Genomic DNA, 13187 nt, shown 5'->3' on the forward strand with positions numbered 1-13187 from the left:
TCTGTTAGCAGACCCTGTGACCATAGCCTCCTGAGTCAGCTGGCTCCAGCTCTGAGCATTCTGGGTAGACACACAGATCTCCTGTGACCACTCCTGTACATCCATCCACACATACGGATAATGACATCGCTCTCCACGGTGCTTCAGCCATGAGCAGGCAACACGCTGTCCTCCTCAGCCTACTCTAGCCCTAACATTACCTTTCTCTCTTTCTTTGTAATTTAGTTTCCTCTAGGCAAAGAAAATATTTCTATAAAGTCCCACAACAAATGGAGAAATACAGCAGCTGTGGCTGCCAATGTCATTAAAAGAGACATATTTGCCATAAATGACACCTTTAACCCCAACACTCAGGAGGCAGAAGCAGGCAGACTTCTGTGAGTTTGAAGCTAGCCTGATATATGTATTGAGTTTCAGACAAGCCAGAATTCGAGGAAAGACCCTGCTTCAAAACAAATGGGTGGGGAGGGTGTGAGTGTGTGTGTGTGTGGGGGGGGTAGGGTGCATATGTGCATATGAGTGCATTCACATGCATGAGTCTGTAGAGACCAGAGATCAATATTGGTTGTCTTCCCCCACGGAACTTGACCTTATTTTTTGAGACAGGGTCTCTCACTAAATCTGGAGCTTGCCATTTCAGCTAGACTGAATGGCTACGAAGATCCTAGGATCCTCTATCTGTTCCCCTGTCATCCATATTGGGATTACAGACATTCATCCCTGCACCTAGCTTTTACATGGGTATACTAGGGATCCAAATTCAGGTCTTCACCAAATGTGACCCTACCAAATCAAGTGTTTCTCAAACTGGCTTTGTAGATATGAAAGACAACTGCCAACAATCGTGTAGAAACACCCACAGTTAACAATGTTTTGTCCTGAGGGGGTTGTGGTCTTCATAAGGACCCAGTATTATCACAAAGCATGGGTAAAGACAAGCTGGGGTTGGTTCTCCTCCACCTATGCTGGTGTACCCCTGAAGCTTGGCCATTGTGCTTCCTCTAACCATGGGCACATCGGTCCTGAGGACATTCAGTCATCATCAAATTGAAATAAGCAAGTGAGTCTCCTATTGGACCATAATATCAAACTTACCACTCACTCACCTGACCATCAGTGACATTCAACAAGGCCCCATCCCCTGAACCACCATCAGTACTGGGGTCCCCATCCACAGCAAGGACCTCCAGTGTGTCATTCAGAATCTCACCAGACCCTACAGGAAGCAAAAATTGTGATATCAACGTTTTGCAGTCTTGGAAAAGAACAAGGCCACTCTTTACCTAGTAACCTAGGAAGGTGTCCATGATTCCATAATGCAGTGTCAAGAGGAAAGGGCCAGCCCAGACAACAGGGCAAGGCCCTAGGGCCTGGTGGCATCATGGGCTCTGGCACTGTCTACTGCCTGGAATTCTGCTTTGCCAATTCCCAGAATATGACTCAGGGCAAATGCTTAACCTGTGCCTCAAGTTCCTTCATTTACAAGTGGAGATCATGATTCCCACCTCATTGAGTAGAAATTGCCCTGAGGATTATGCATCATTTAACCTAGCTGATATGGGGAAAGTCTTGGGGACAACACCTGGCACATAGCACATATTCATTGTCATTTAGAGTTCTGTAGTCAATGAATGGAAGAAAGGACTACATATGAGTGAGTATACATGTGATTATTCTATTACATGTTATGCAGTACTTATTACCTGGCACACATATTATTTATGTAGGCATCTATATATTGATGCGTATACATAATTAAATCACAGTGATGAACATTGGCTTCTTCCAGATTATAAGAGTGCAAAGATAATGGGAGGTTATTATTATTTTGTTATCATTGTTGTTCCTACAACTCCGTATTCATTGAATTGTTACCACATGCACACCTATGGGGCGGGCTTCAAAAGGCAAAGAGAATCCTAAAAGCAAAGAAAAGTTTCCACTAGCATGAATACATGCCCTTTATCCTGCTAGGCAATCTTTCTCTTCTCTAGGAACCATTCCACCAACCTCTTGCCAGACCAGAATTCCACATTCTCAGCTTCCTCCATAGCACCCCAATGCAGGTATCTTGCTCTAATCACAACTTTAAAATAATAATAATTATTAATTACTAGTACAATTAGTAGCAGTGTTGAAGACTGAGGATTTCATGCAAGCTAAGTAAGTACTATCTCTGAGGGCATCTTTGGCTCTCTCATGAAAGCTCAGTTAAGTACTGTCTCACTGAGATGTCGTTCCAACCCTTTCTTATGTCTTTATTTTGAGAAAGGCTCCCACTAAGTTGCCCAGGCTGGGGTTGAACTTGTTCTGTAGCCTAAGCAGGTCTTGGACATATATATTCCTGTTGCAGTCTTCTAATTGGCTGGGATAACAGGCTTATGCTACCAGGCCTCTCATAATTAGCCCTCTTCTGCAAAAGAGTACTGGCATAGCGAGAGTAGTGGTTAGGAGGGGCTTTTTAAGCCAGTCAGGCTTGTCTCTAGACCAAAGTTTCTCCACACATGTAGCAGTTACATATGCCCCAATGTCTCCAGAAGATCCCGTGTGGCTTCTGTTTTTTTCCACAGAACTCCAGGACGGTCTGTCTGACGTTGGCCTGTGCCTGAGTCCTCCCTCCTCTGACCACCAGGGGGTGCTGTGTAAGCAGCTACTGGCTGGCCCCAGAGTCACCCTGGATGGAGCTGGGTGGGGCAGGTGCTGTCAGAAAGCATGGCATGCACATGCCTCAAATACTGAAGAGCTTTTCCCATGCAGAATGACACTTGGGGTAGATGCTCCCTTCTCACCATTAACTGGGCTGTCTATTCATCTAGAAAAGGAACACTTGAACCAGTTCTGGGGTTTCCCTTTGGCCTTCTGTCTGCTAGATGAGGAGTAAAGCTGTTCCTGGGTATGGGTGAGAGGCTCAGGTGGGAGTCTCAGCCTCCATTCAGATCTCGCCTTCTTAGACTGGAAGAGCCATCCTGCCCATTGCCCTGCTGAGAGGCCCCAATCCGCCCAACACTATCTATAATCAATAATGCTTCTGTGTTGCAGGAACATAGAAACCACAGGGCAGCCCACCTTCCCATTCACAGGGAGGCAAGAACAGTTACAGTCCCCAAGAAGGGTTAAGAAAGTTTGCAATGTCAGCCATGCCCCAGGCCCACAGCAAATAGATGGCCAAGTAGGGCTTCTGTCAAAGCTGTGTCAGGCTCCTCCTACCCCTCTGAGGCCAGAGGGGGGGAGAAGGGGGAGTGCTTCCCACTGCCACATCATCAGACTCCTTAGTTCCATTGTATTTTTATTAAATTATTTATAATTTTCCTGTCTACCCACAGACTCCTCAAGTTCAGTTTTTAAAATAACACTCATTAGCTGATGGCAGAAGCAAAGAGAACAAAGCTAACTATTACTGTAAATGACATTTCAGACAGAAGTTTAACAGAATCTAAACCACCTGCAGTCCTACTATACTTTGTATGTTAGACCAAATGGGTAATGTATTCCACACACCTGCAAATAACATGTATTCAAAATGGTGTCAGTAGCAGTTTTGAAATCTGCTCCTATGGGAAACACTCCATCACTCATTGGGTCATCCCCATCATGTAGATGAAGGACATCGACTTTGTTCTACCAATCTCTGCTGTGGGCACTTTGGGTGAACAGTGCTGCTGGAAATGACCTTGCCCTTACATCTCAGAGCTCTGGTCTTGGCTGAAGCTAGGGTCACAAATGACCACTCTCTGGGAAAAGGTGTTCACGGGCCTTGGGTGTGTGTGAATCTGCTGCTCTGGGGAATCACACATATTCTCTGGGCTTTTGCTTGTGCACCTTGGTTTGGTGGCAGACGAAGAGGTGCAGTGGGTGGGGCTCTAAAGCCTGCTCTCCTCTTCAGGTTCCCATTGATCTGCTAGGTGATCATCGGTTAGCTGAACAGATCCTCTGAGACCCAGACTGCTTGTAGCAGAAGTCAAAACAAGTGAGGATTCTGAGATGAGCCTATGAGCTTGTAGACACATTGCCTGCCCCCTTTTCAAGGGTTAGCTGTTCCCACCTGTAAAACTGCAGGTAGCCATATTGACAAGAAGGCATACTGGTGGACCTGGAGAAGAATATACATACTTGGCCCACAGTAGGTACTCAATTAGCAGCAATGGTTCTATGTAGGGGGAGCAGAGGCAGAGCCTGAAAGCTAAAGGCTCAGACATTGGAGAACAAGTGCCAACTCTGCCACTCTCAAGCCACATAGTCTTGGCTAGGTTACCTAATTTCTCTGTGACTCAATTTCCCTGTCCTGTGTTTAAGGGGAGTGGCTGTCATTCTTCCCTTGAAGGGTGAAGGGATGGTGACATGAGTTCTGTATGTTGCATATGTGATGATCACTCCATGGCAGACCACCGCTCTCATGGGTGTGGCAGGACTTGCCTTGCTCAGGGCTGCTTTGCCCAATGATGCTCAAGTTGGTTTCTGGGGTTCCTTCTGGCACAGGTTCACCAGAAAGCTCCGTGTCCTCAGCAGGAGAGGATAAAGTAGGTGGCATGCTTATGGGATCAACGTGTACTTCTTTAGGCTGAAGAGAGAAAAATGAAATTTATTCTTAAAAGAATCCTTTAAGTAAAAAAAAAATGATTTACCTAACAGTGAAGCAGGAAAAAATATGGAAAGTAATTTATCCACAGAATCCTGAATAATCACAAATTGGCTATGTCTCTGGGAAGCATCACACCTCCCAGACCTGAAAGAAGTACGTGCTGGGTGTAATTCCAACCCACTCAGTATTAGGGGAGATCCTAATACTGAGTTGATACCAGACTAAGGTCTCTAAGCTCAGAGACCACACTTCTGTGATGTCTGAGTCCCAGGCAGGTAGAGAGCAGATGCTGGTTTCAGGAATGGGTGAGTAGTTGTGTCAGTGAGTCAGGCTGCATGAGCAACACCCTGTAAATCCAGCCCCAGAGTAGCACAGTGGACAAGGCTGTGTGGACAGTGATGGATGTGTCTGCTTCCTTCCACGGAAGCTCCTGCATCTGCACAGCTTCTCCAAAGCCAGTCAGGGCTTAATGAGTCTTACCAGCCAGGGGGAAACAAAACCCAACAACTGGAAATAAAGCAAGCTGGAAATCCAGGCAGGAAATACAATGTCACTCCTAACTGTCCTCGGATCAACCCTTGATTCGGAGAGCATTGGTCTCTTCACTTTCTAAGCTCTGGGTTGCTGGAAAGGATAGAGGGCTGAACTTAACTGTGGAAAAGGAACACATCTCTGCTGTGTTAAGACACTAAGGCTTCAGGACTTGTTTGTTACTGCAGCACTCCGTGTGCATCTAAACAAGAACAGGCTCTCTCTTACTGCTGGACTCCACTGTGCAAATAGTGAAACTTTGTTCCATCATAACAGGGAAGTCTGTTAGGAACCTTGTGACCTTAGAGTTCACGGTTCAGTCCTTACAGTAAGGCTTGGCTTGAATGCCTGATCTGTATTTAGTTGACTGACAAATCAGATAGCTTCACTGGGCTTAAGCTTTCTCCTCCATACAATGGGACACTAAGGCATGCTGTTCAGAGGATAGGGTAATGGCTCAGTGGTTAAGAGTACTGGCTGCTCTTCCAAAGGATCCAGGCTCAATTAATTCCCAGCAACCATTTGGTATCACAACTGGCTGTTGCTCCAGAGGAGCCAATGCCCTCTTCTGGCTTCTGTGGGCACTACGCAATATAATGCACATGCATACATGCAGGCAAAACACCCAAACACATGAAATAAAAATGAATAGATCTGAAAAAAGAAAAAGAAATGTTCTACAGATGAGTAAGAATGTTTGTGTATTTTTGGTAGAAAGTTGCGATTGAGATGAACGAAGTCACGAAACAATGACTCTGAGCACCAAACCTGAGACACTGCCAATGACTTATTGCAGTGTCATCTCCATGACAAAGATGTGAAGGAAGGCTGTAAGGACCAAGCCTTGCTGAGTTCCATAACACAGCAAAGAGAGAGTATTGAAGACATAGGGTAATGGCTCAGTGGTTAAGAGTACTGGCTGCTCTCAGCTGGCTGAGCTGGGCCAGAGCCATGGCTGAAGAAAACTTTCAGGTCAGAGACTATAGAAGCCACACAATGGAGGATGGCTCAAAGGAGAGATGGGTTTGGATGCAGGGCACAGTGAAGAGGGTCCCAGTGGCTGGAAGAGTCTACACTAGGAATGCTGGGTCCAGCCCAGGAGGCCTTGGTGGGGCACTGAAAAGGCTCAAAGGGCAGGAGCTAGGCAGGTTGTTGAAAGAGTGGGAACCCCCAAGGAAAAGTAGCAAAACCCAGCGAGGACTGACCAACCAATCCTGGATACCTTCTTCCTCCATGAGGGGTAGAGGAGGAGGCTGTTTTCCATGGGTCCCTGATAGAGCTAGGAAAGTCCAGGGAAGTCCAAATATAGCCTCCAGGGGTGCCAATAGTTGGAAGCCAGAGTACTTTGTAAGATATGTGGGCCTAGGGACAGATTCTTGGAGTAGGTGAGGCTGAGCAAAAGAGAGGACAAGGCTGAAACAGGTTGAGCTGTTACTCAGAGATCTCAATTGAATCCTTGACTGCCTTTCAGCTGAAATCTAACCGTGAACCTTATCTGCACAAAATCTAACAGTGAATCTTACCAGACCACCATAGCCACCAGGGCCCTGCTCTGGGGAAAGCTGAGACTCCAAGGAGTTGACTGGGGAGAAAGTGAGGTGAGCACACACAACTGTTGGCTTCAGAGATGACATGGAAGAGGAACCAAGTGTGGGCTGTGACAACAAAGAAATATCTAAAGAGTTTAATACATTTTCAGGGTATTGTGGAGGTGTTTTGGGTCTTTTTTTTTTTCTTTAGCCAACCCTCACAGTCACAATGAAATGTACTCATTCCACAGATAAGTTTCTGTGGATCCACTGTGTGCCAGGTTGGTAGCTGAGCCTTGGGGCTGGAGAAAGGAATAAAGAATACATTGTGCTTACCCTCCCCACTGCCAGATCACAGAGGGACACTGACCAGACCCCAGCAGCTGATTTCATGGGACAAAGGATAGCAGAAGCAAGGGCCAAGCTAGGGAGGGGGTGTGGCAGGAGAGGCCTCACTGGTGAGGATTTGGCCTGGATCCTGAGGTGGGTAGGAATTTGCCAGAAGGAAGGAAGGGTGGGGGTGGAGTGTGGGGGGGGTTCCAGGCAAACAGAACTGAACAGGGCTGTTGGGAGGAAGTCCCAGATGGTATGTCTGGGAAGCCGAGAGCCCTTAGGTGTGGCTGGAAGAAGGCCTGGCTATGGCTGGGAATCACCCATAGAGCTCCCTGCCAATGTGGATTCTTGTTCTTCACTCCAGACATACTGAACACCCAGGGAAGCCGCCCCGGAGGCTCCTTTTAAAGACCTCAGTCCCACACAGCTGGGCACAGGGGACGCACATGCATAGCTATGTTAACATTAACTCAGCCGAAGATAAGGTTTCCATAAATGCAAAGGTATGTGAGCAGCAGCCAACTGGGTAGGAGAGACAGGCACAGAACGGCAAAGGTGCTGACCCTAAATGGGAAGTGGGGAGAGGGAGGGCTGGCAGGCCGCCTCTGGTTCAGTTTGCTCGTTAGGGCCCGTGTCCTGGAGAGTGGCAAGCTACAAAGGCCTGGCATGGGGAAGTGAGATTCTGACTAAGAAAGAAGCCAGACAGAGAAAGGAAGGTCTGTCTGAGACCAAGAGGGGAAATTCCCTGTGCTGGAGGGGTGACTGCCTAAAGAGCCATAAAGCCCTTCAGGGTAGAGTGACCGAGAGAGCATTCCATGTCCACAGCCCAATATCACCTTCAGGCTGGGTAGCCTCAACAACAACATGATTGTCCCATGCCTGCTCCTATAGAATAGACCTCAGAAGCCCTCCCTGAGATGACACTAAAGGCAAAGCAGCAAAGTCTCAAGAGTGAGCCACCTGTGTAGGTATAGGGACACCTGCAGGACAGAAGAACCCGAGGATGGTATCCAGCACAGGGATGTTGGGCATCAGCAGCTTTGGGCCAACAGGGACGGGCCTAGGGGAAATCCTCTTAGAGCAGAGGGCAGCCATGGGGTTTGGCATAACAAGACACCAAGAAGCAGGTGTGTGGTCCCAAAGGAACAGGAAACTCAGTGTCCTGCATTGAGTCTGGCCCTGAGCTCCCTGACCTCTTAGAATACTTGCCGGCCAGTTTCCATGACAAGCCTTCACTCGTTACTGCTGTGTGTCAAGGATTACTTGTGTGTTTGGACCAGGTGCTTTGTCCACCTCTCATACTAACCCATGGAGCAGGCATGTTCCATGCTAATGGGGGAAGCTGTCTTGGAAAGGATAGGTAGGTCTCTTGCTGAAGGCAAGACAGGGACACCAAGGCTAAGACCTACTCTGGGTAGGGCTTGGATGTATAGCACTTCTCCCAAGTCCTTAAGAACTTGAAAAAGGGAAGGAATGGGCTGCCCTAGAGACTCCAAGTGCACCATACCACCCGCCACTTTTCTTCCGTCACTTCTTCAGGTCCTCAGAGATCAATGTCACAACCTCTCTGGGCTTGTGCTGTCCCTCCCCCAGCACACACATCAGTCTCTGTACTGGCAGTGCTGTTGTCATGGTGTGTTTATGTTGACTTGACACACTAACTAGAGTTACCTGAAAGGAGGGAAACTCAATTGAGAAGACACCTCCATAAGATCTGGCTGTAGGGAATTTTTCTTAATTAGTGATTGATGGAAAAGGGACCAGTCCATTGTGGGTGGTGCCATACCTCAGTTGGTGGTCCTGGCTTCTATAAGAAAGCAGGCTGAGAAAGCCATGGGGAGCAAGCCAGTAAGTAGCATCCTTCCATAGTCTTTGCATCAGCTCCTGCCTTCAGGTTCCTGTCCTGTTTGAGTTTTTATCCTGACTTTCTTCGATGATGAACAGGTACATGGAAGTGTAAACCAAATAAACCAAATAACCCTTTTCCTCCCTAACCTGCTTTTTGATCATTGTGTTTCTTCGAATCAATAGAAACCCTAACTAAGAGGCATGGGAAGAGGCCCAGGAGGCCCGATATCTGCCTCTGCTACCATCTGACCCTGGGGAGCTGCTCATTTCTACATCTGCACAGTGAGTTATGATACCCTCTTTGTAGGGTGGTTGTAAGGAAGAAGTGACATCATATCTGCAGAAAAACTAGCTCTTATCTTCTGCTTCCCCCCTTGTTCAAACTGCCTGTTTCTACTTTTCCCTCCTAAAATCCTATCCCATTCTCACCCTTGAGACCCTTCTCAAACTCACAAACCCTTCTGTCCTTTTATGGCCCTCTCTGGGGAATGCCATGGGTTGTTAGCACCTCCCTCTGTTATGGACCTGTATACCACGAAGCAGCATCATGCTCAGAGCCCTGTGCCCAGAACATGCCCATGCATGGCTAGGCCTAATGGGCACGGAAGACTTCAATACGGCCCCAAGCAGTGCATGGACTCCTTGGCTTCCCCATCTCAACCAAGATTGGCCAAGGTCTTGGGGGCACACTTCCACAATTCCACCCAGACCATAAACCCAAGGAGATCTGTGCTCCAGCCTAGCTTGCCCAGTTTCTCTCTCTGGATCTCTGCCCATCTGTAATATCGGCAATTTGTTATACTTATCTGTCTAAGTCCTTCTAGTTTTAACAGAATATGGTTCTGTTCTGCTACACCTACATCCCTGCTCCTGAGGTCTATAACTTACAGTCTCTGCCTTATTTCTGTCTCTCTACTTTCTATCAGAAGTGCCTTCATAGAGTAATGATCCCAGCCTAGGAGCTTTCTTAGCTTGCAGCTCCTTGCTAGTCTAATTCTCTGTCTGTCTGTCTGTCTGTCTGTCTGTCTCTCTCTCTCTCTCTCTCTCATACACACACACACACACACACATGTATGTGTATGGACACGTGTGTGTGTGTGTGTGTGTGTGTGTGTGTGTGTGTGTGTGTGTGTGTGTGTGTGTGTGTGTGCTCCTTGCCATCCCCATGGTCTAACTAAGACTTTGGAAACCCTTTCCTCTTAGCTGCAGAACACATTCCCAGGAGGAAGATGTGAACACTGAGATGAGGGTTGCTTTCACATGGGTTCAAGGCAACACTGAGTATCATTCAGGGCTGTTTCCCTCATGCCTGAGACTCACCCCACCTGCCTCATCTAATTCTCCAGGGAACCCTTGAGATACAACCAATATTATCATCACTCTGTAGTGTAGAAGACAGCTGAAGTTCAGAGGGGCTGAGAAAGATCTCCAAGGCCCAGAGCATGTCTGTCTTTGCACACCTTTCATAGTAATATATGCAGGTGGCCCTGGGTAATTGTTATGTTTGCTTGGGTGTGGGTGTGAGGTTGCAAAGGACCTTCTTGACACCCTCCTGCCACCCTACCTCCCCAGAGGATCTCACACATCTGACTACAGCCTGGGACAGTTAACCCACTTACCGGAGCTTGAGTATAGGTGACAGCTTCCATGATCTCAGCAACTTCATCCATCTCCTGAAGCCCACTGGCCTCTCCAGATGCCTGTGAGGAGGTAAGTCATGCCATACACTAAAAGGAGTCTTTCTCTGTCTTGCCAGTCCCCAAATAATGACATGGAGATTTATTAATTAATTATGAAAGCTCTGCCTTAGCTTAGGCTTATCCCACTAGCTCTTATAACTTAAATTAACCCATTTATTTTAATCTATGTTCCAATGTGTTGCTCGTTACTTCATCTCTTTGTACTGTTCAGGCTACTTCCTCCATGTCTGGTTGGCTACTCAGCCTTCTCCTTCCCAGAGTTCTCTCTGTCTCCAGAAGTCCGGCCTATACCTCCTGTCTAGCTATTGACCATTCATTTTTTTTATTATACCAATCACAGCAATACTTTTTCACACAGTGCACAAATATCCCACAACAACACACAAAGCAGGAGAGCAGGTTACACAGCATTGGGACACTTGGAAAGGTCAGAGACTGACAAGCAGACTCTGGTGAAGGAACTGTGTGAGCATGTGTGCACATTTGCATGAGCATGTGTGAGGTTGCATACATGTATGCATATGGGTGTGATTGTAACTGTGTCCATACATATTTGTATAATATGTCTGTACGTGTATATGTATGTGAACACATGTTTGCATGTGTATACATGTTTGTGTGGTATGCATGCATACACATTGTGGTGTGTATACTTGGGCATCAGAGGTAGGATGGGAAATGTCGTATGCACTGTTGGTTACTCTATTTCCATCCACACTGTCATTGCTACTGTCTGTGTTACTTCATTTTCTAACCATTCCCAGGCTCCCTTTGTTCTTGATCTATGCATGTTGCTCATGGGAACACATTCAGGGAGCACTCGTGCAAAGTGGCTTCCTGGTGTTGCCTAACCTTCACAGCTAACCCCCTATGTCAGCCCAGGATCCTGTACTGTAACTCTGCAGTGCATCCTGTGCTCTGAGACTCCTGGGTTGTTTGTACTTCAACATGAACGAAGAACAGAGACAAATATTCGACAACTCCCTTATTCCCTCCACTTGCTCAGGAGTTCAGACATTCAAACAAGCCCCAATGCTACCTTGGGGGTACAGATTTCTTTTTTAACACCAAGTTGATGAAACTTGCTTCCAATTTGTTCAGATGCTGACATCACTTAAAGAGCAACAGTCACAGGAAACACCACTCTGCCTGCATCTGGCTTTGGCAAGATGCTCCAGTCTGTCTGGAAGGCCCTTCAGACAGCACCTCGGCCTGACTGATTTCTGTTTCCTCCCCCTGCCCCTCCCTCCTGCTCTCTGACCTGCTGAATTGGTCGGAGGCTCAGTCACTAAGTTGTGTCTTCAAATGTGTGTCAGATGATGGAGGAGGGGCTAGCTCCTAAAGCAGGTCCCCTTATCCCCATCCTATACCCAGGACTGCCACAACCAGCAAATCCTGGAGGAAGGAAGGAAGGAAGGAGCCATCTTTCCTCCTAGGCCCCCACCCCGCCCCCAACTTAGGAATTGATTCACTTGCCAAGCATAAAAGGAACCTAAATTTAGGCTCATTTTTATAGGACTCTACACCCAGAATATCTTAGCATTTTAACTCTGATTTTAGAATCCTGACACCCTTCTTGGCAGGAAGGCTGGAAACCAGGCCATTGACTGCCACAGCCACAGGAACACCTCATAAGGCACACAGCCCCCACTCCAAGGAGACTGAAGAGCTGAAGAGCTTTAAAAAGTGAAAGAAGGCCAAAAGCCCAAAATAGGACTCGGGCAGTGCTGGCCATGATGAGAGGATTTCAGGCTGCCTGACGCTGAGGAGGAAGAATGGCTGGGCACCCAGCCTTCCCCTGGCTGACTGGGGCATGAGGGTGCAGATGCTGGGGGATAGGCAGAGGCTCACCGAGGACTCTTGGGCTTCACACAGCTCCTCGGGGGTCCTGGGGTCAGAGTAGATGGTAAGCTGCTGTATGGAGCCCTGAGGAAGAGAGAGATAAGAGGCAAAGGTTACACGTATACATCACAATGCCCAAGGAAGATGGGAGTGCTCAGAGGAGGAGAGCCCTGCAAAGGACAAAGGCCGGGCATGGCAGGTGACAGGAATGCTGGGCACACCCCACCCAGACCCTCCATCCATTCAGGGGACTCTCCTTGTTTGCTCCCATTGCATATGGACTCCCCTAGCATGTGTTCAGACTATGGACAGCCACAACATGGAGTCTAACATCTCCATGGTCTTGCAGGTGAACAGCAGACCCTGAAATGTGTCGTCTCTCCCCTCCAAAATTCAAGATTCCCTTGCTGGACATTCTTGCCACACAGGAAGAGCTGTCAGCAGCTTCCCCTTCCCACTCCCGCTGGCTCTGTGGATCTGGTGCTCACTCTTCAAAGGTCAGCAATTCAGGCAGGTACACATGTGTAATGTGTACAGTGTACACACGGCCTCCGCATCCACACTGAGCTACAAATAAATTCAATTTCTGCCCTCTAGTGGTGCCTTTTTTTTTTCTTTTTGGTTGGTTGGTTGGTTTCACGAGAGAGAGAGAGAGAGAGAGAGAGAGAGAGAGAGAGAGAGAGAGAGAGACTATGTTATATAGCTCTGGTTGTTGTGAAGTCACTATGTAGACCAGGCTGGCCTCAAACTCACAGAGTTTGGAGTGCTGAGATTAAAGGTGTGCACCACCATGCCCAATTTTGAGAAAGAACCTCAATCTGTAGG

At 47.6% G+C, this 13187-nt stretch overlaps 1 protein-coding gene across 1 annotated transcript in view; it reads right to left on the reverse strand.

Moving 5' to 3' along the window:
• The window catches only part of Col15a1 (collagen type XV alpha 1 chain), a 106871-nt gene that overhangs the window by 55800 nt on the left and 37884 nt on the right, over positions 1-13187 (reverse strand). The window contains exons 5-8 of the mRNA XM_027403132.2: positions 12372-12446; positions 10440-10520; positions 4414-4558; positions 1107-1216 (exon numbers count right to left, since the gene is read on the reverse strand). Coding sequence (XP_027258933.2) covers positions 1107-1216; positions 4414-4558; positions 10440-10520; positions 12372-12446 — 411 coding nt within the window. The remainder of the gene's footprint in view (positions 1-1106; positions 1217-4413; positions 4559-10439; positions 10521-12371; positions 12447-13187) is intronic.

The sequence above is a fragment of the Cricetulus griseus genome, chromosome 2, assembly GCF_003668045.3.
Source record: "Cricetulus griseus strain 17A/GY chromosome 2, alternate assembly CriGri-PICRH-1.0, whole genome shotgun sequence".
Classification (NCBI taxonomy): domain Eukaryota; kingdom Metazoa; phylum Chordata; class Mammalia; order Rodentia; family Cricetidae; genus Cricetulus; species Cricetulus griseus.